Source organism: Myotis myotis, unplaced genomic scaffold, assembly GCF_014108235.1.
Source record: "Myotis myotis isolate mMyoMyo1 unplaced genomic scaffold, mMyoMyo1.p scaffold_m19_p_10, whole genome shotgun sequence".
In the NCBI taxonomy this organism is placed as follows: Eukaryota; Metazoa; Chordata; class Mammalia; order Chiroptera; family Vespertilionidae; genus Myotis; species Myotis myotis.
In genome coordinates, this window is record NW_023416314.1 from 79990831 (window position 1) to 80012288 (window position 21458).

At 48.2% G+C, this 21458-nt stretch overlaps 1 protein-coding gene across 6 annotated transcripts in view; it reads right to left on the reverse strand.

Annotated features, from left to right (window-relative positions):
• Nucleotides 1-16873, reverse strand: part of MARK2 (microtubule affinity regulating kinase 2) — a 57175-nt gene extending 40302 nt beyond the window's left edge. For 3 of the 6 annotated variants that reach the window (XM_036326846.1, XM_036326854.1, XM_036326848.1), the window contains exon 1: nucleotides 16237-16871. In XM_036326846.1, the coding sequence (XP_036182739.1) occupies nucleotides 16237-16290 (54 nt within the window). In that variant the 5' untranslated portion in view covers nucleotides 16291-16871. Of the gene's footprint in view, nucleotides 1-16236 lie in introns of all 6 variants that reach the window. The other 3 variants (XM_036326847.1, XM_036326853.1, XM_036326855.1) reach the window with 2 other exon arrangements.
• Between the last annotated feature and the right edge of the window lie 4585 nt (nucleotides 16874-21458).

A 21458-nucleotide genomic window follows, 5' to 3' on the forward strand; every position in this document is an offset into this window, starting at 1 on the left:
AAATTTGGAATTGACCAATAGCCAATTTATAAGTTTTAAAAAAACCTACTGTCATAATGAAATCCAAGTAAGCCAAATGATCTTTTTAATGGAATAAAAAAAAAGGCCAATACTCTGTTAGGAGGAAAGAAGCCAACTTTGGTCAGAGTCCCTGAGAAGCAGCTTCCTCAGCTAGAAGGACTGCAGACCAAAGCAGCGGAGTGCCGTCCAGGAGCCCCGCCAGGACGGGGAATTGCAAAACAAAGGCTCACTATGAGGTCATTGCAAGTAACCAGCCAATCAAGGCCCGGGAGATCAACCCCACGCTTGTCTACAGAAGCGGCTCTTACACCTGTCTGGAAACCTTTCCACTCTCAATTATAAGGACCTCAAATAGCTTGTTTATGTGGGTTATAGCGACTGCATTATAATTAAAACAGAGAAAATATTAAACTATTAATTAATTTAAAATAATAATACTACACCCATTACAACTACATCTTAATAATTATTTTTCAATATATCAACTTACTACATATCATCATAAAATCTAAGTTAATCATTTTTTAATCCTCACCAAAGGACATGCTTAGAGAGAGGAAAGGAGAGAGGGAGGGAGAGAGACCAATGTGAGAAAGAAACACCAATCAGTTGCCTGCCATACACACCCCAATTGAGGACTGAACCCGCAGCCCCAGGCATGTGCCCTGACCAGGAATCAGACTGACAGCCTTTCCTGGTGTACGAAAAACAATCAATTGAGCCTCTCTGGCTGGGCAAATCCAAGTTAACTTTTAAAACGGAATTAAAGCTAAAACATGTGGCTGAGCCTTGAAAACATTATGCTAAGTGAATTGAGCCAGACACAAAACAACAAGTATTGTATGATTTCATTTATATGAGTTATCTAGAATAGGAAATTTTTTTTTTTAAATATATTTTATTGATTTTTTACAGAGAGGAAGGGAGAGGGATAGAGAGTTAGAAACATCGATGAGAGAGAAACATCGATCAGCTGCCTCCTGCACATCTCCCACTGGGGATGTGCCCACAACCCAGGCACATGCCCTTGACCGGAATCGAACCTGGGACCCTTCAGTCCGCAGGCCGACGCTCCATCCACTGAGCCAAACCGGTTTCGGCTAGAATAGGAAAATTTTATACATAAGTATAACAGAAGCTCCCAGAGGCTGGGGGCAGGGTAGATGGGGAGTGATTATTTAACTGACAGAGAGTTTCTGTTTGGAATGATGAAAAAGTTCTAGAAATAGTGGTGATGGTTACATAACATTGTGAATGTACTTAATGCCACTAGACTAAACTTAAAAAAATTATTAAAATAAATTATATGGCCCAGCTGGTGTGGCTCAGTGGTTGAATGTCGACCTATGAGCCAGGAGGTCATGGTTTGATTACCGGTCAGGGCACTTTCCGGGGCTGTAGGCTTGATCCCCAATGTGGGGCGTGCAGGAGGCAGCCAATCAATGATTCTCTCATCATTGATGTTTCTATCTATCTCTCCCTCTCCTTTCCTCTTTGAAATCAATAAAAATATGTTTTTTTTAAGTAAATTATATGTTATGTGTATTTTACCACAATGGGGGGGGAAAGGATTAAAGCACAAGGCCATGAGAAAATTTCAGACTACCATAACTGAGGAATGTTCTATAGAACACTGACCAGTATTCTTCAAAACGAGTCCTGAAAGACACAGAAAGATTAAGAAATTTCACAGATTTGAGGAGACTACACAGACATGACAACTAAATGCAATGCGGGATTCTGGGCTGGATCCTGGAACAGGAAAAGCACCTCAGTGGAAAAACTGATGAAATCTAAATGAGTTCTGTACTTTGGTTAATAGCATTGTACCACGATTAATTTTTAGTTTTGATACATGCTCTATGGTGAGATGTTAACATAGAGGGAAACTGGGTGAAGAATGTACAGGAATTCTTTGGACTATTTTTGCAACTCTTCTAAGTTTAAAATTATCTCAAAACTTAAAAAATAAAATTTAACAGTTAAAAGAAACTCACCAGGCCAATGCTATATACTCAAAGGAAGAAATGAGCCAAGTTTGGTCAAAGTCCCTTGGGCCACTGAGAACCAAGACAGCACACCAAGGCAGCGGGTGGCTTCCTGAGAGCCAGTCGGGACTAAGTAGGGGCTGGGAATTGCAAAATGAGTTTTTATGAAATTACCAAGAAATTGACCAACCAAAGCCAGAGAGAATTAACTCAAGTTTTGTCTACAACCAGGATTCTTACACTTTTTGGTTTCAGAAACCCTTTGTACTATTAAAAATGATTGAGCCCCCCCAAAACTTTTGCTTATATAGACTGTATCCATTAATTAATACATTAGAAATTAATATGAGGAAAGATTTAAATATGTACCCATTAATTTAAGAGAACATTCATAAACCCATTACAGGTAAACCTGAGTTTGTTTGTTTTTTTAATACAGGGAGCTTTTTTTTTTTTAATATATTTTTATTGATTTCAGAGAGGAAGGAAGAAGGAGAGAGAGATAGAAACATCAATGATGAGAGAGAATCATTGATTTGCTGCCTCCTGCACATCCCCCACTGGGGAACGAGCCTGTAACCCAGGTCTGTGCCCTTGACCAGAATCAAACCTGGGACCCTTCAGTCCACAGGCCAACACTCTATCTATCCACTGAGCCAAACCAGCCAGGGCCTGAGTTACTTACTTTTAATGAAAAAACTGTATTTTCCAAACCACAACTTCACACACACCAAAGGAAGTGCCTGAGGAACTGATCTTATAATGCAATCAAAAACACAATGCCAGACCACAAATCTAAAAAACCAAATATTAACAAACAAAAGACACAAAAACAAAGAGATAAAATTAACGGAATATGATTTTTTTATGTTGTATGAAATGCCAAAGAAAAAAGAGGGAAAAAGTGGGAAAATTTGACAAAAAAAAAGAGAGAAAAATTAAAAGTAGAAGAATAAAGAGAAAATAAGAAAAAGAAACTCAAGAATAGAGAAAAAAGAGAGAGGAGCCGGGTAGCTCAGCTGGTTATAGCATAGTCCCAATGCACCAAGGCTGCAGGTGCGACACCTGCCAGGGCACATACACAACCAATGAATGCATAAATAAGTGGAACAACAAACTGATGTCTCTCTTTCTCCCTCTCTCTCTCTCTCTCTCTCTCTCTCTCTCTCTCTCTCTCTCTCTCCCACCTCCTCCCTCCCCCTCTCTCTGTAAAAAAATAAATCAATAATTTTTTTGAGAGAGGGAAAAGAAACAAACCAACCACAGATAAAGCAACAAACTCCTTATGAGGCCAGTTACATGTACTAAAAGAAGGACATTAATTTGGGTCAGTCTCTCAGGCGTAAGCAGAGATTATATGGGGGCTGGTAATTACAAACTAGAGCTCTTTACGAAGCCATCACAAGTAACCAACCCAAGAGGGACCATCAACTCGGGTTTTGTCTACAACAGAGGAATCTCACTTTTTGGTCTCAAAATAACCTATAACCAAATAACCTATTCTTAATGAAGAAACTGTATTATTTAAAAGAAAATAAGCCCGAGACTGTTTGGCTCAGTGGATAGAGTGTCAGCCTGCGGACTGAAGGGTCCCGGGTTCAAATCCGATTCAGGACACATGCCCGGGTTGCGGGCTCGATCCCAGTGTGGGGCGTGCAGAAGGCAGCCAATCAATGATTCTCTCTCATCCTTGATGTTTTTCTCTCTCTTTCCCTCTCCCTCTCTGGAATCAATAAAAATATATCATAAAAAATAAAATGAAATTCATGACGGGAGTTGCACTGTTTTACTTTCTTGTAGCTCTCTTTCATGTCTGGATTAATGAAAGAGAACCAACTTCTCACATCTGCTTCTGCATTCAATGTGTTTCAAAATGTTGTTTTGGTTCAAAGATATGAAGACAATCTCACTTCACACAGACCTGTAGCTGGAAAATGGAGTTTAACAGCCATTCAGATACGGCAGATTTTTTTTGATATTAGACCAAAACTCACCAAGTGGTCTTTTTTGTTTGTTTTATCCTCACCAACGATATGTTTATTGATTTCAGAGAGAAAGGAAGGGAGAGAGAAACATTGATAGGTCGCCTCCTGTAGGCGCCCCACCTAGAAACTGAACCTGAAACCTAGGTCTGAGCCCGGGCCATGATTTGAACCCCCAAACTTTTTGGTATACAAGACGACGCTTTGACCAAGCCAGCCATCCAGCCGGGGCAGCAGTGGTAGTTTTTAAAGGCCAGTGGCAATGTACAATCTGAAATTTTATCAGTGAACCTTTTGTGTACTTTTACATTAAATCCACCGGTCATCTTGCACTCTGAATGGCTCTTTTATCCACTGGCAATTTGGAAAATATTCCTTCGTTGACTCATGCAGAATTTCCAAATATTGGCATTTCATACAACATCAAAAGATCATATTCCATTAATTTTACCACTGATTTCATTTAAAAAGTCTTTGACAAATACAAATTTTCCAAAATTCTGATTTTCACTTGAAAACTTGAATTGTATCACTGGCAATGGTGACAGACTCACTTTGTTCAATTTCAAGAAAATGCATTTCATGAAATACTCAAGTCTGAATAACTATAGTTGTCCATCAGTTGTTCTTTCAAGTAAAAATGATGACCCACGCAGCTGGTTGAGTTCCAACACACAAGTACATTTGCTCAAGCCAGTCACTGTACTACGGTGCACAGCAGCAGCGCTCCGAGGAGACTGCGTTTCTCACTCAGAATATTAAAGAAACCTTTGCTAGAGGATTGAGATTTCATCAGAATTAATAATGTTTAGTGCTTTATCCAGGACATTAAGTGAAAATGGCTTTTTTAAAAAACCACAAGTGTGTAGCAGGAACAAAGTCCATGACGCCGCCCGCCAGGAGTTCGGTGTCACTGCCTGGGCGTGTTATGTGCCAGCAGTCTTCTCTGCCATGGCCGCTGCGCCCACAGAGCAAATGGAAATGAAGTTGTTCTGGGAGAAACAATCAGAGTCAAAAAAATTATTCAGCCCTGGGCATATTTCCCACCACTTGTGTCTGCTGCTGATCATTCGTATAAAAGTGTTTTTTGGCCCTGACCAGTTTGGCTCAGTGGATAGAGCATCAGCCTGCGGACTGAAGGGTCCCAGGTTCGGTTCCAGTCAAGGGCATGTACCTTGGTTGCGGGCACATCCCCAGTAGGGAGTGTGCAGGAGGCAGCTGATCGATGTTTTTAGCTCTCTATCCCTCTCTATAAAAAAATCAATATATATATATTTTTTTTTTTTAAGTGTTTTTTGAAGTGTAGTTGATGCTGACACAAGGTAAGCCATGTCTATAAAGGTGCTCATTTGTAGGATGAAAGTTAAATTCTGTAAACAAAATATTAACTCAATCTTCATGTTTGCAGCTAAATCTTTTTTTTTTTTTTTAAATATATTTTATTGATTTTTCACAGAGAGGAAGGGAGAGAGATAGAGAGAGTTAGAAACATCGATGAGAGAGGAACATCGATCAGCTGCCTCCCAGGTACATGCCCTTGACCGGAATCGAACCCGGGACCTCTCAGTCCGCAGGCTGACGCTCTATCCACTGAGCCAAACCGGTTTCGGCTGCAGCTAAATCTTTAATTTGAGCAGTCACAGTCACAGATGAAATGGCACTGCCCTGAATTTTGCTAACTTTTCATCCAGTAGGCACACAGGAATGTCAGCTGTTCAAGACTTCATTGGTCTCTTAGCTACTGGGTGCAGTATCCCAGCCAAAGCAATGTGAGAACCTATCCTAAGAGGCTTCAGTGACTTTTTCATTTCTAGGTTGAAAAGCTGGAACAAGTTTTGGCTTTGAAAGAACTCATGGTGTGTACAGTTAAAATATTCAATTCCTTTTTCTCTAAACTCTGACTGATGGGTCTTGAACTGGCACTATAATACTACACAAAAAAGTGCTGTTGCGTAAGGCACAATAAGGTACATTAGTATCTATAAAGCTAAGAAGAAAACTTTTGCTGTTTTAATTATTATTTTGCATTTCTTAGTTTTGCCCTGTCTCTGTGGAGTCATTCCTCCCTTTCACTTGTTTATACATCCATTTCAGTAAACAGACATTGCAGCTATGTGTTGAGAAAGCAAGTCTTCTAATCTCCCTTTTTTTTTTTAAAGGAGTGAATTTTTTTTAATATATATTTTATTGATTTTTCACAGAGAGGAAGGGAGAGGGACAGAGAGCTAGAAACATCAATGAGACAGAAACATCGATCAGCTGCCTCCTGCACACTCCCCACTGGGGATGTGCCCACAACCAAGGTACATGCCCTTGACCGGAATCGAACCTGGGACCCCTGAGTCTGCAGGCTGACGCTCTAGCCACTGAGCCAAACCGGTTAGGGCTAATCTCCCTTTTTTAAGCCAACAATCCATCCCTAAATATAAGAGAAATATTATACACTTTCTTCTAGAATTAAGCGCTAAAATAACTTGAAAATAAAATTTTAAAAAATTACAAGTTTCCCCAAAAGTGAGTTGTACTTACTTCTGTTGTGTTTTCTCAAAGATGCTGGGAAAATACAGGGATTTTAAAATAATGATTTATTGAACAACTAGAGACCCAATACACGAAATTCGTTCAAGAGTGGGCCTTCCGCCCTAACTGGTTTGGCTCAGGCATCTTGGTTGCGGGCATATCCCCAGTAAGGGGTGTGCAGGAGGCAGCTGATCGATGTTTCTCTCTCATTGATGTTTCTAACTCTCTATCCCTCTCCTCCTCTCTGTAAAAAATCAATAAAATATATTTAAAAAAAAAAAAAAGAGTGGGCCTTCCTTCCCCTGGTTGCCGGCACCGGCTTCCCTCCAGCCACCGGCAGGCACCCGGGACCCGGGCTTCCCTCACAGCCCTGGCTTTATCCGGAAGGACAGGAGAATGGAAGGACGTCCGGAAGGATGTCCAGCCTAATTAGCATATTACACTTTTATTATTCTAGATTATTATAGATGAGATTTACAGAGATTATAGCAGACACAAGTAAAGAAAGTAAGAGCATGGAAGTACTGCGAACAAACAGATGATCACTGAAAACTTCCATATTTATACCTTAAGGCATTACCTTAAAAATTCTAGAAAACAAGAATACAGAAACACATGTTTCATTAGGCAAGAGTGATGATGTCAGTGCACATCATTCCGCCTCTGGAAACTCCAGTGTACACTGGTGAGAGAGGAAGAGTGAAGCAAATTGCAAAGACTGCATTGTAATAATGAAAATAAATTGTTTAAATTAATCCTCACCTGAAGATATTTTTTCCAATAATTTTTAGGAGAGTGGAAGGGAGAAGGGGGAGGGAGAGAGAGATGTGAGAGAGACACATAAATTTGCCTCCCACACACACCCTGACTGGGGCCAGGGATCAAACCTGCCACCCAGGCACCTGCCCGCAGCTTCACCGGGAATCGAACCTGTGACCCTTAGGTCCGCAGGCAGATGCTCTAACCACTGAGCAAACAGGACTGTCAGCTGTTCAAGACTTCATTGGTCTCTTAGCTCTTAGCCGAGGCTGTGCTACCAAAATTAACAAGTGCTTCCTCAGATTTCTCCCAAGACAGGGTCTAGATTGTGGCATTCCTAATAGGCAGAGGAAGCAGCTTAGACCCCGTCACCAGGGAAACTGGGATGCCGTCCCTAATAAGTTGTCAGGTTGCCAAGCCTGGCTTTACTGAGGTAGGTGGCTCCAGAGACATAAAAAGAAAATGTTTCTAAAGCAGTGAATCCTTAACTTCACAGAAATCAGAGGAATAGGAGAGTGAAAGGACTGGGTGGTGCTGGGATTCTATACATCAAGGAGATCTCAGACTATCAAAATTCCTCTCCTGAGCCAGGCCACAAAAGGGGCACAGAAACAGGTAAGGCAGAGTGGGACGTGGAGATGAAAACCTGAGACGGACGGTGATAATGAAGGAACGGAGTTCAAAGAAACCAAACAGGAAAAAAAAAGAAAAAAGGGAAGTGAGACAAGTCAGCAAAGGGTCAAAAGGAAGAGGAAAATACAGTGAAAGAAATACTCCCTGATGAGCTCTGAGGCGACGCTGTTGCCTTCCTCCCTGGCCACAGCCGCAACGTGAAAAAACTAAGCAACTTACTTGCTGTTCTGACAAGGCATTCGGGCTCTAGAAGAGCAAGATATGAAGATAAACAAGGAACTGAGACCAAACCTCAGCCCCAGATTCAAAGTCCACAAATTCACAGGAACAGCTGAGAAATGGCTGTGCCCTTCCAGGCATCACAAAGGGGAGGCTTTCTACTCACATCGGGGGAGCCAACAGAGGCACAAGAACCTGCCTTTGAAGGCCCTCTGCTAATGAAAAAGGAACCTACAATCATTAGCTGCTAAGGCCCCACGTGGTCTACAGGAGAAACAGGGTAAATACTGCCCCTGAAGAAAGGACCGTGACGAGAGGAGTCCCTGCATTTGGTGGCACTTCCTCTAACACTCAGAAAAGCCCGTGCTCTGGTGACTTTGGATTTGGCTTTCCAGCCACTGATGAGGGTGCACATTCACCACCACCACCAGTCACAGCACAGAAACATGGGCAGGCAGATGGTCGTGGGGTTTTTCCTTTAATCAATAAAATGGCATAATATTGATACTTGAAAATAAATGAACTTTAAAAAAAGTGCTCTTTGCCGAAACCGGTTTGGCTCAGTGGATAGAGCGTCGGCCTGCGGACTGAAGGGTCCCGGGTTCGATTCCGGTCAAGGGCGTGTGCCTGGGTTGCGGGCACATCCCCAGTGGGAGATGTGCGGGGGGCAGCTGATCAATGTTTCTCTCTCATCGATGTTTCTGACTCTCTATCTCTCTCCCTTTCTCTCTGTAAAAAATCAATAAATATATTTAAAAAAAAATAAAATAAAATTTAAAAAGTGCTCTTAAAAGAACATAAAAAAAGGAACATAAACCTTCCCAATAGCATTCGATTTCTTTTAGATAGCTGATTGGTAATAATAATAATAATAATAAACTAAAAACAAACAGAAATACTATAAAAAGCACCTTTGGGAACCCAATGGCTAGAAGAGGCCAAATTCTTTTTTTTTCTTTTTTGTTATTTTTTTTATTATTATTTCTCTCTTTTCTTTTTTTCTGTCCCTCTGGCTATAACCTTGGGGCCAGAAGGGTATATAAAAAGTCACCTTAGGCCAAATTCTTTCGATCAATTGCAGAGAAATTCCAAGGGACCAGACCTAAAGTTGTGTGGTACTCAGAGAAAATCTACTGAGTTGCTCATTTAAACAGTGATGATGATTACATCCTGCCAAGATCTATTCTAAGTGCTTCATACTCATTAACTCTTTTAATAGCCACAACAACTACACCTAAAAGATAGGTACTATTATTATTCCTTTTTTGCAGAGAAGCAAGCAGGCCTAGAGCAATTAGGTAAACCCAAGGTCACAGTAGGGGCTAACCCAAGATTCCAATACAGGGAATCAAGCTGCAGAGCCTGCTCTAACCACAACAAAACCACTCACTGAAGTCTCAACATGCTGGGACCTCCTTTCAACTCTGTCATAAGCTCAACTCACCCAGAAGCTAAGCTAGACAGAGAGGGCCCACCGTGACTGGAGAACCAGAAATTCAAACTCTTTGGGGCAAAAACAAAGCAACAAGCACCAGTGCTGCCAACACGACCTGCGCAAACAGTGGAAGGAAGGTGGGGCAGTGACGGAGGGGAAGCCAGCCCACCCCCGAGTCTGAAGAAGATGGTGGGAAAGGGGGCCACCCTCCAAACAGGATTATCAGCAACCCAAACACACACCTCAGCAAAAGGCTGCGTGGGGGAAGCAATGAGCAGATCATCGCAGAGGCAACAGGAGCAGCCTGCCCGCCAGGGCCAGGGCACAGCTGGCGCTGTTTGCAGGTGCCTCACTCATTCATTCCCAAGCTTACAGACTCGGCGGCTTCTGCTTGTGAGAGACGGAAAACCTGCCGCGTTAGCAGCCCTGACGGTCACAGGAGCCTCGGAATCCTGCTCTGCCCTTTTCCTTCTGCTGTTCACGAAGTGCCAACATGTGACTGGTGGCTCCCACCTCCCCACAGGTACCTTCCCAAACTGTGCCCCTCCGCTGAGGGACCTGCTGCCAACGACCAAAAACCGTCTCTCCCTTGTCCGCCCCCACAGGCCTGGACAGGCGGTCCGCTGCACTGAGGCAAGAGGTCTGGGGTCTCATTGGATTGAGCAGCCAGATCTCAAGAGTCCACACTTCCTTCCAGATCAACAAATGGGGAGCCAATCACAGAGCCAGTCCCTCCCTCCTGCCAGGCTGAGGGCCCTTTGCCAAGCTGTGAATTGCCCAGGGGCCCACGAAAAGGAGCTGTACCTTAGCTTCCCGTGACAACACTGCCTGCAGGTGGATGGGTGCAGAGAAAGCCCGCTCACATGGAGCCTCAACTCAGAGAGCACTCAGTGTTAGGGGAGAGGGTGTCCACGGGCATCGTCCCAGCGCACCCTCAATGAGCAGAGCCCCAGAGGAGACAGACCTGCGTACTGCCAACTTCCCAAAGAACACAGAGGAAAATAGGCCGAGGCTGCCCCAAACCAGCCTGACTGGTTCCGCAGCAAAGCCTCTGGTCTGCTCTGCCTTCCTATGTGAAAAAGAAAAAGATGGCTTGGAGCCAGCCATTGAACACACTCACCCCTCCTCATCTCCTCGCCCCACCCCCACTGTCCCACAGGATCCATCTAGCCACCAATATCCGTGTCCATTTCACCCTCTCGCCTACCAAACCTTGTGATTACATAGCTTTTAAGTCTAAAATTAATTATTTGATTCAGAAAAAGAAATACATGGAATAGGGGGAAATGAGTACCAACCCAAAGACGGACATCTGTGGAAAGAAGTCCCTACAGGGACCAAGAAACTTCAAACACTATAGACAAAAACAGACAATTCAGGTGAAGCGATCTAACCTATTTCTCCCCCAAAAGGAGGAGCAGGTCTAGTGGGCAAGAGAAGGATCTGGGATCCCGCCTCCTCTGAGAGAGAGCTGGAAACCAAGCCAGATTCTCTCTCGGTGGTGGTTCAGAGTCAGATGTGCCTCTCAAAGTCTAAAAGACAGCAATTACATGCAGCGAGTGTGGTGGGTAGTGAGTGACACTGTGCTCAGCGCTGGAACTCCCTGGGTTGACACGGGGACAGAGGGCCTCTTCCCAGGCCAGAAGCGGGAAAGAGTGGTTTCCTCCCCCACAAGGATTGTAAAGGCTGACTCTTCCCTTCGCTGAGACAGAGGGGAAAATGCACAGATAACACTTCAGTGACTCACTCGTGTTTGATGAAGGCTGGGAGAAAGGCTGGAGAATCCAAGCTTCAAGTGCAAAATGTACAAATGCTGGAATCTCCCCCCCGAGAGAAGAAAGCTCAGCCGCCTAACTGGTTTGTCATTTTGCTGAACTTCCGCGCAAGGAGGAAGGGCCATGTTTAAACTCCACCCACCCTGTCCACATCCCTCTCAATTTATATTTTGACAGGAAAGTGACAAACCGGGCAGCACCCCCACAGCTAACAGAAAATGAAACCCTTTCCACAGCTCCTCTCAACGCAGAGGACTGGTGCCACCGTCTACAGCTGACCGGGGCAGAGAGCGGAGGGACTGCCTCACCGGCGGTCTCGGGGAAGGAAGGACAGCCACCCTCCTCGCCCTTTCCATTTGCTGAGGTTACTGCATCCCAGGCTGCTAATGGGCTTCAAAGAGCCGCGAGGGGGAGTCCATTTAGTAGAGACACAATCATCAGGCCAAAGGTGGCGCCCAGCCCCCATCCTGCTTGTAGATAATGGGCCACAAAGTCTGAAGCGTGGCTGCACTCTAGGCATAAAATATTCATTCCAGACGACTAATATATATATGTAGGAAGTCATGGAAGCTCCTGGGGGGCAGAAACGCCAGCCAGGTGGCTAAGTGCTCAGTGAGAGAGCTCATGAAGGCATGGGTTGGTCCTGGTCAAATGCCTACTGAGCATTAGGCTGTTCGGTCCACAGGGAAAGCAGTCTAGTCTGAGCAGCTTTTGATTCTCAAGAGATCTAACCAGGCAAATCTCTCAGGCAAACAGATTCTCAGTCTCTTCCTACCTCAGAGGCATCAACTCTACTTAAGACATTTACCCTGAAAAAAACCATGGGCCCAATCTTTGGTCGCCATTGGAAAGATTCAGTATCCCTCTGCAAACCTGATTTTAAGCAGGCCAAGGTGCAATGATTGCCTTCTATCCATCTGCTTAGCTACTTCCCCAAATCCACAGGTCACAGAGAAATTGAGAACTTACTAGTAGTTACCTTTACTGGGTTCAAAGGTTATGGTATGGCAATTCTATGAACTCCAGGGGCTCCAAAGCCCTTGCTCTAAGAACACCTGATTTCTAGGCCAACCAGAAAATGAGAATCTATGGTCTGACATTTACCCATATCCCTAACTCGAAAGCAGCACATTAAGGAGTCCCTGGCCAGAGTCAAAGAGCAGAGGTCAGAGGCAGCACCCGGAGCGCAGTGCTGCACAACTCGCAGGGCACGCCGTGAAACGAGGTCTAACTGGGCTCGCTACGAGATGACACTGGAACCAATTGCTCACTGCGACATTCTGCCAGAACCAAGCCTGGGATCCAGGCGATGTGTGTGTCTGAAGTGGCTCCGTCGGTCTTTTCGGGACCCTACGTTAGATTTGCTTTCTTCACCCAGACCTCCCAATTCCTCTTCCCAGAACTGGGAGAATGAACAGTGTCCCTCCCTCCCCAGGAGAGTGACAGTGCCACCCTCCCTTGCCCCCTGCAGCAGAAGTGGGGTGGGTAGTGGAGGCTCCTCAGGCCAGCGGGGGAGCCATGCAGCCCTTCCACAGGTGGAACAGAAAGCTCTGGGCGGCCGCAGGTGAACTCTGAAAGTTGGACCCCTCTCCACACTGGCTATTGCTGCTGCTGCTGGCTGGGAAGACAGTCATCTTGCTGATTGCTTTCACCACTGCCAAGCCTTCAGGCCAGAGGAGCCATTTGGAAAAGTGAACAGAAAGCTCAGCTCACAGACTAAGAATCCCCCAAACTACCAGCCCAGGTCACAAACCTCCTGCAAAAGGAAGAAGAGTCTATGGCTGTGAAAAAGCACATCCGAAATCAGGTGTCACAACCACCATGCTAGGACAGGGCTTGGCTTTCTTTTATCTCCTACTTTCACTATTAGAAGCAGCGTTGACAGCAAACAGGCAATCTTCCTACAACGCAAGGTTTGTTTTTCTGCTTTAAATCTTCTCAGTGTGTGTGTGTTTATGTGTGTTTAAGTCAGATGTGATCAAAGAGCTCCTGGGAACATCAGCCACATGTTTTAAAGACGGGGAGAGGGAGAGCAAGAGACTGGAACTTGAGGACAACCAGTGGAGTCTGTTTACCTATTTCCTGGTGAAGCCAGTTTAAATCATTTAAATCTAAATAAGGTGACAGAGGACCTTTGGGGGGAAGAAGTCAGCCCAACCAAATGCCTTGCTCTTTGCTTTTTGTCTCCTAGCCTTCGGCTTATTGCAGCGCCCGCGCTCCCACAGCTACTTTAGCTAGAACTGCAACAGGACCAGAAGAGCTTCCTTGCTCTCCCGCGTGGCACGAATTCTTCTAAAGGAGCCCAGTGCTTCCAACACCTCCGGTCTTGTGACCAAAGGAGCTGCGACATGTCTTCTTTCTTGTTTAAAAAAAGACAGGCACCTGCCTGTGACAGGTGTATCCAAGGTTTTCCAAAGTCTGTGCTTTTAATAGGATGAGACTTAATCTCGAGTTGATAGTAAGACTGGCTACCATGAGAAGCTATGAAGTGGTTCGGGGGAACCTAAGGCCATAAAGAATAGGAACGGGATGAGTGACTGGTAATGGGGAACAGAATGACAATGTGTGCAGCCACTGCTCTGGACAAGGTTATCAAAGAGCAGCTCACATTCCCAAAGGTGCACTGATTGCTGCTATCATAAAACCAACGGGAGTTCCTACTATGCGCTCAGCATGTACGGAGGAGAAGAATTAACACACACATCACGAGAAAAAGACCATGGCAAGGATACATTTACATTTTGTAAACAGCACAAAGAGACCACACTGAGGCAGCCAGGTACTCCATGCTGCAGGACACAATGCCCCCCACAGCCTCCCTGGGAGCAGGCACTCCATCGCCACTCCCCAAATGCCTGAGGGTGCCAGTCAGGCACTTGGCCTCCTCCTGCCAGCTCATAATCAACAGCCTGGGAAAGTTCTCTGGTTAAGCAGGGTTTACCTGCTACACCAAAGATTGAGATAGGAAAAGGATGGAAGAGGCAACTCCAAGAGGGCCTAGAAAAAGTGGTTCCCACAGGAGAGAAAGAGCAGGCCAGCGACAGACTGTGACAAGCAGACCACACTCCCGCTTCCAAAGACCTCCGTCCCATGCAGAACCAGCTGCCAAACCAGCGATGAAATGGAAATCATCCACCCCTCTCTCTCCACCTCAGTCATAAAAGGGTCAACCACTGCGCAGGAAAACTCCGTCCAGACCTCTTCCTGAGTGCCTGGCTGCCCAGGTGACCGGGAGTGAGGGGGTAACAAGAGAAAAATGTAGGAAGGATGAAAAGAGGGAATATTTTTCGGAGGAAGATGTTAACATGCAAGAAAATACAGCAAGGGTGCCAATGGGCTAAAGGGAAAGAAGGGAACAAGAGGAAAACATAAAGAATGGAATGAGGCAAAAGGATGCAAAAAGCACTGCGGCCCCAGGGGAAGGGGGCTCCTTTTTCAAGTCCGAGTTTTTTTGAAAGTCCCGTAAAAAGAAGGTGTGACAGGTAGGGAGCACTCCACAGAGCAGTCAGCAAGGGACACTAGAGATGGTGAAAGAGAGGGGAGGGCTGGAAAGCGGACGCTCTCAGCTTGGAGGTGAGATGACACAGAAAAGCTAAGGCCTGGGTGACAAACCACAGCGGTGATTGTCAGGATGCCGGGGAGAGAGGAGCTCCAGAAACTCCCGTGCAAAATGCCCGCAGGGGAAGCCACAGAGACTAGTCAGTAGGAAGGGAGAGGACAGGAGCGTACGTGGGAAAAGAAATATGTGCAGGCAGGAGACTAATATGGAGAGGGAAGGCAATCCTGATTTAGAGGCACCGTAAGGAAGAGGGGGTGAGAGCAGACACGGGAAGGCAACAGGCAAGGAGAAAGACACCATGAAAAGTGACAGATCCAGGAGGGAAGCGACAGGCAGGCATCACGGTCTGTGTTGCAGCTGGGGGGGAAAGGCCGGGGCAGTGATGGAGCAGGGCGGGGAAAAGGCTGAGCAACAGGTTGTGCTCTGGGGGTGGGCTGCCACAGCAGCATCGTTCCCGGCCAGGGAGAGGCCAGGAAGGCGGGCAAAGCACTCGCAGTGAGAAACGGGGGGCCTGGCGATTTAAAAGCCAAACCCCAGGGGAAAGAGAGCATGAGGGATCCAAAGACTGAAGGGAGCGAGGACTGGAACCCCAAAGACAACCTGTGGGAAAAGTATGCGCATGACAGCTGTAGGGGAAACGCGGAAGCAACACATGCCAGCGCGAGGCAGGCACCGGGGAGCTGCTGGAGAAAAGAAGGGAAAGTGATGAGCAAAGAGTAGGCGAACGATATGGAAAGGTGATGAGGGTGGAGCTGGTGGGTTGCAAGCAAGAGGGAGAGCACGATTTGGAGCAGGAAGAAGCAGGGTAAAAAAAAAACCGAAACAAAACAAAACTGGGGAACTGGACGGGGGAAAGGGGCCGAGAACACATTCCGGGGCAAGGACCCTGAGGGGGACAACCGGGGGCCGGGAGGACCGGTGCGGGCGGAGGGGAAACCAGGCTAGAGAGGCAGAGGAAGAGGTGGACCACGACCTGGAGCAAATCGCGGGGTGCTATCCGCTGAGCAGAGGGTGGCTGCTGCAAGCGTGGGTGGAGGAAGACCAGAAGGGCCCCCGAGAAAAAAGGGAAGAGAAGAGGAAGCTGGGGAGGTAACACGGAAGAGCGCAGGAGGGCGGCGAGGGGGCAAGGGGGGTCAGCAGAAAGACAAGTGTGCAGCCTGCAGCCCGGAGGAGGTGGGTCCCAGGACAGGACTCGGAGGGGGATGTGCGGGGCCGAAAGACAGATGACAGGGCAGCTGGAGCTTGCAGGCTGGCAGCCGGGGCACGAGGAGAGCAGAGGAAGGAGAAGGCTCTGCAAGGTGCAGGGGCCCAGCCGAGAATGCTGGCAGCCCTCGGAGCTCCTTACCTGCTCCGTGTCCCTCTCGTTCAGCGTGGGTAGGGGGGTCCGGGCGCTGGACATGGCGCCGGTATCTCAGGGGAGGGAACCGAGAAGCTTGAAGGGAGGGAAGGGAAGGCGCGGAGCCCGGCCGGGCGGGGCTTCTCACAGCAGAGGCACCCGCCGCATGGGCCCCGGCCGGGGGTGCGGGGAGGCCGGGCAGCCGTTCACGCCAGCCCGGGGATGCGCCGCTCGGGCTAGGCCGCGCCGGCTCCGAGCGGCTCCGGACCGCACCCCCCCGACCCCCGGCTGGGCTGTGCCGCCTTTCGCCGGGCCGCGCCGCTCCGCCTACTCTCTGCCGCCGCAGTCGGCCGCCTGCCTCGCTCCTCCCCTGCCCTCAGCGGCACTGCTCCGCGCCCGGCACACAGGCAGCCGCCGCCGGACCTGCTGCTCCCAACATGGCCGCCGCCACCGCCGGCCCTCGGCTCTTTCCGCCGGCAGCAGCCGGAAACATCCGAAGCGGCCTGGAACGGGAGGGCGGCTTGCCTCCTTCTCCCGGCCGCCGACTACGGGTGAATTCCGGAAACACCGAAGAAGGCAACCCCCGGGGACGCGCGCGCCTCCTCGATCCCGAAGACCGAGCTTCGGCTCTGTTTTCGGAAATCCACGAAGCGACTCCAGGTGCTCTGGCCACGCCCACGGGCCTTCCCCCGCCCACTTCAGCCGGCTCTCGGCAGTTTCCGGAAACACCCGAAGCCGTCCCGCGTGCGGAGACCCGGCCACGCCCCCGCCCCGCCCCGCAGCCGACGGCGGCGGCCGTCGGCCATTTCCGGCAACACCCGAGGCCCGGCGAGCCCCGGGTCATTCCCTCGAGTGGCACCGAGTCTAACTCTTCGCTTCTTTCCGTCAGTTTTCGGGTATTTTCAAACCTTGAACGGGGAGCGTGGAACTCCTGTGCGTGCTATTATTTGACTAAATAGGAAATAAGGCTGTGAGGCGTCCCTGCGATTCTAAAGCAACTTCCTCTCCGCGTGCCCGCTTGTTGTGGGTGAGCTCGTAAAATCCATCTCTTTTGTCACCCAACCTGTCAATATGTCTATCAGCTGTCAAATATAGCATTATTCCATTACCTATCTACCTACCCTTTGTCACCTACCATCTTCTGTCGTGGCTTCTCGTCAAGGTCCCAGACAAGCACCGGGTCTGCGTCCTTGGCTCCCGACTGTGAAAGGCTGCAGAGGTCGCCCCAGCCCAGCATGCCAGCCCCAACCCCACGGAGTGAATATGCTGTGTGATCTTGGAAAAGTCACATAATGTGTATGAGTTTAGCCTCCTCGACGTCCCTCTATTGAAAGAATCACATTCTAAATAACATCTTTGAATTCCAGTTACCTTTCCCCCCCAAAAAAGTTTTAAATTGTTCAAAATAGCACAAAACAACATCACAATATAGTCATATGGTCATGCCAGCTACCTTTTCATTTATTTTTAAAGTACTAGTTATTTTTTAAGCATTTTTTTATTGATTTCAGAGAGGAAGGGAGAGGAAGAGAGAGAAACATCAACGATGAATCATTGATTGTCTGCCTCCTGCACGCCCCCTGCTGGGATCAAGCAGGAAACCCAGGCATGTGCCTTGACCAGGAACGAAATTGCGACCTCCTGGTTCATAGATCAGTGCTCAACCAGAGCCACACCACTGGGCGCCAGTTACCTTTTTAAGTACTCCTGCAAAGCAAGATAAGAAAGACAGTCTCATCTTAATTCACATTTCAGTTCTAAGACAAAGAAACTCAAGGAAAAGAATATAGAACCTGATTGAAAGTGAGAATTCCGCATGATGGTGCAAAGAACGGGTCACTGGAAAAGTTCCTTTCCTTCCTGGGACTCATTTTCCCCATCAATAAAGCGAGGTGATTGGATTCATGGACTCTGAGGCTCCGCTCACCTTTGGAGAGCCCCTGCTCACCTTTGGAGAGCCCCTGACTCTAACAGGAAGTCTGTGTGGCAACCCAGGCCCACTCGTCCCTTTCCCCTAGATCAGTGGTTCTCAACCTTCCTAATGCCGCGACCCTTTAGTACAGTTCCTCATGTTGTGGTGACCCCCAACCATAAAATTATTTTCGTTGCTACTTCATAACTGTAATTTTGCTACTGTTATGAATCGTAATGTAAATATCTGATATGCAGGATGTATTTTCATTGTTACAAATTGAACATAATTAAAGCATAGTGAGTAATCACAAAAACAATATGTAATTATATATGTGTTTTCCGATGGTCTTAGGCGACCCCTGTGAAAGGGTCGTTCGACCCCCAAAGGGGTCACGACCCACAGGTTGAGAACCGCTGCCCTAGACTGTCTCCTCAGGGCGAGGCAGTAGGCTAGCCTGATTCCTCTGGCTTTAAGCTGCCCCCACCCCTAGTACTCCAGACATGTTAGAACTTGCCCCCCTTTCCCCGGGCTCAGCAGCAGCTTAAGGTGGGCAGAAGCCAGAACCCCCACAGGAGCCAGGTTCAACCAACAAATTCCCAAAGTGCAGGAGCATGCCAGCCCAGGGGTTGTGGGGGGCGGGGAGTGCTGGCTGGAATGCTGACCCTTGACTTCCAACTCCCAGCTACAGTATCTTGAGCAGAGCCCTTGGTCAAGTCAACCAGAGAAAGGGGCAGCGAGGCAGCTGCAATGAGAGGATGGTATGAAAATACTTCCTAAAGCAGCAGCTACCATCTCCAGTCTCAGTAAGTGCACCCGATTCCAGGACACTTCCCCATGCCCCACCCCAGCTCCATCCAGGCACCCAGCCATTGCGGGAGAAGTTGGGGAAGAAATGCAGAGGAGTCGAGGGAGAAAAAAAGGAAGAGGTGAGAATAGAGGCTATTCCACCCGCCACCGCCCCCCACCACCCAAATTCATCTTGAAAAATCTGTGAGAATGATCTGCCCTCTGGTGGCCAGAGGGAGTGGCACTGCCGATGTCTGGAAAGAAGGGAAAAGAGGAAGGGGTTGGAGGAGCAAAGGGAGCTGGGTGTTCAGAAGTCTTCCCCGGCCCATGCTCTTGCCTAGACTCCCTCCAACCTGCCCCGCCAGACATGCCAGAACAATCTTCCTAAAGTCCAGCTCCAATGACAGGTCTGTCCCGCTGGAGGCTCTCACCGGCTCCCTCATGGGACAGGCAGGCTGGCTTCATGGGCCTAAAGCCTGTGCAGCCACCCAAAGCCCTGCTCTGAGAAGGGCCTTGAGCTTGATTTAATACTCAACTCTGCTGTCATTCTGACATTTTTCCAAGGGGGCCCTGCGTTTTCATGTGCACTGTGCCCCATAAGTTCTGTAGCTGGTCCTGGCAGTAGGAGAAGCCTGTACCTGCATCTACTAGTCAAGCTTTGCACAGTCTGGCCTCAACTTAGCCTGCTAATATCCTCTCCAACTAGGTATCACCGGTTGACACCTCCCCCCAGCTCCTGCCCTGCCGCCAAGCTCTCCCACCTCCATGCTTTTTTCAGGCTGATCAGTTGCCCGTCACCTACCTCACCTTCCAGGTGTACTACAAGATCCAGTTCAGGTATTATCTTCTCTAATCCCTGAACCCACCTACTTCTCCTCAAAGATTAATTCTACATTACCACGAATTTATCCCTCTCTAATTTGCCAATTCATTCATCCACAAATCTCTACTGAACACCTACTGTGTGCAAGGCATTGTTCCAGGCTCTTCAGGTATAAATAACGATCTCCGATCTCCAATCTCTGTTATCAGGGAACTTACATCTCAATGGTGGTGGGGGGTAGGGGGGTGGAGACAGACAGCAAACATAATAGAAAGAATTAAATGCCACGGGGAAAATAGAGCTAGCTATAAGGGGGATCCAAACTGCAGGGCGAGGTGGGTGGAAAAGGAGTTGCAGTACTAAGGTGGCCAATGTAGACCTCACTGAGAAGGTGACACTTGAGCAAAGACTTGAAAGAGGAAAGGGAGTGAGCTCTGCAGATATTGGGGAAGAACATTCCAGAAAGAGGTGACAGCCAGAGCAAAGGCCCTGGGGCAGGAGCAGGCCTGGCTGCTTAAAGAATAAGGAGGCTGCCCAGGCAGGCGTGGCTCAGTGGTTGAGCGTTGATCTATGAACCAGGAAGTCACGGTTCAATTCCTGATTCCCGGTCAGGGCTCATGCCGGGGGTGCAGGCTGGATCCCCAGTGTGGGGCATGCAAGAGGCAGCTGATCAATGATTCTCTCTCATCATTGATGTGTCTATCTCTCTCGCCCTTTCCCTTCCTCTCTGAAATCAATAAAAAGATATTTTAATAAAGAAAGAAAGAATAAGGAGGCCAGTGAGCCAGGGGGAGAGCAGTAGGAGAAGAGGGCAGAAAGGCTATGTGGAGCCAGGCCGGTGGCCACGGCTGTGGCTTCCCTGGGAGTGAGATGATCTGACTGGCTGCTGGGCTGAAAACAGATGAAGGGGCAGGAGTGCAGGAAGGAGGCTGTCATGATAAATCAAGTGAGAGAGGACAGGGGCTTAGAGAAGGCAGCAGCAGAGGGAAGTGGTTGGATTTGAGGTATACAGGGGTGGGCAAAAGTCGGTTTACAGTGTGAGCACACGAAACACAGAATTTATTCTTGTATTACTACTTTTTAAATAAATTTATTTTTAAGACATTTTTATTGATTTCAGAGAGAAAGGGAGAGGGAGAGATAGAAACATCAATGATGAGAGAGAATCATTGATCGACTGCCTCCTGCACGCCCCTCACTGGGGATCTAGCCCACAGCCCGGGCATGTGCCCTGACCAGGAATTGAACCGGGACCTCCTGGTTCATAGGTTGACGTGCAACCACTGAGCCACGCCGGCCGGGCTATTTATTAATTATCATATTATTTTTCATACAAACAACATCGGGCTAGTGCTCCAGGGCAGCCGTGGCGCCCACTGGAACCGGAGAAGACAAAGGCATGGGATTCCGACCCCAGCAGGCACAAGAGGCCTTTGAGTAGCAACCCCTCTGGGGGCGGGCAGGGAGGAAAGAAGTAAAGGGAGGCAAGGGTGCTGGAGTGGGAGACACCCTCATTCTCACGCCTCTGCAACATGGCAGCTCTCCTCAGCCCGCCCAGCCATGGAGCCGGAGGGCAGGCTCGCTCTGGGCAGGCCACGCTGGAGGAGGGGAGTGGTCCAGAAACTGTCACGGAGGACAAGGCCCACTCCTGCCCTCTCACCCCTCGGAGTCCCTCCCATCCTGCAGAGCCGGGCCCCACTGTTCTCG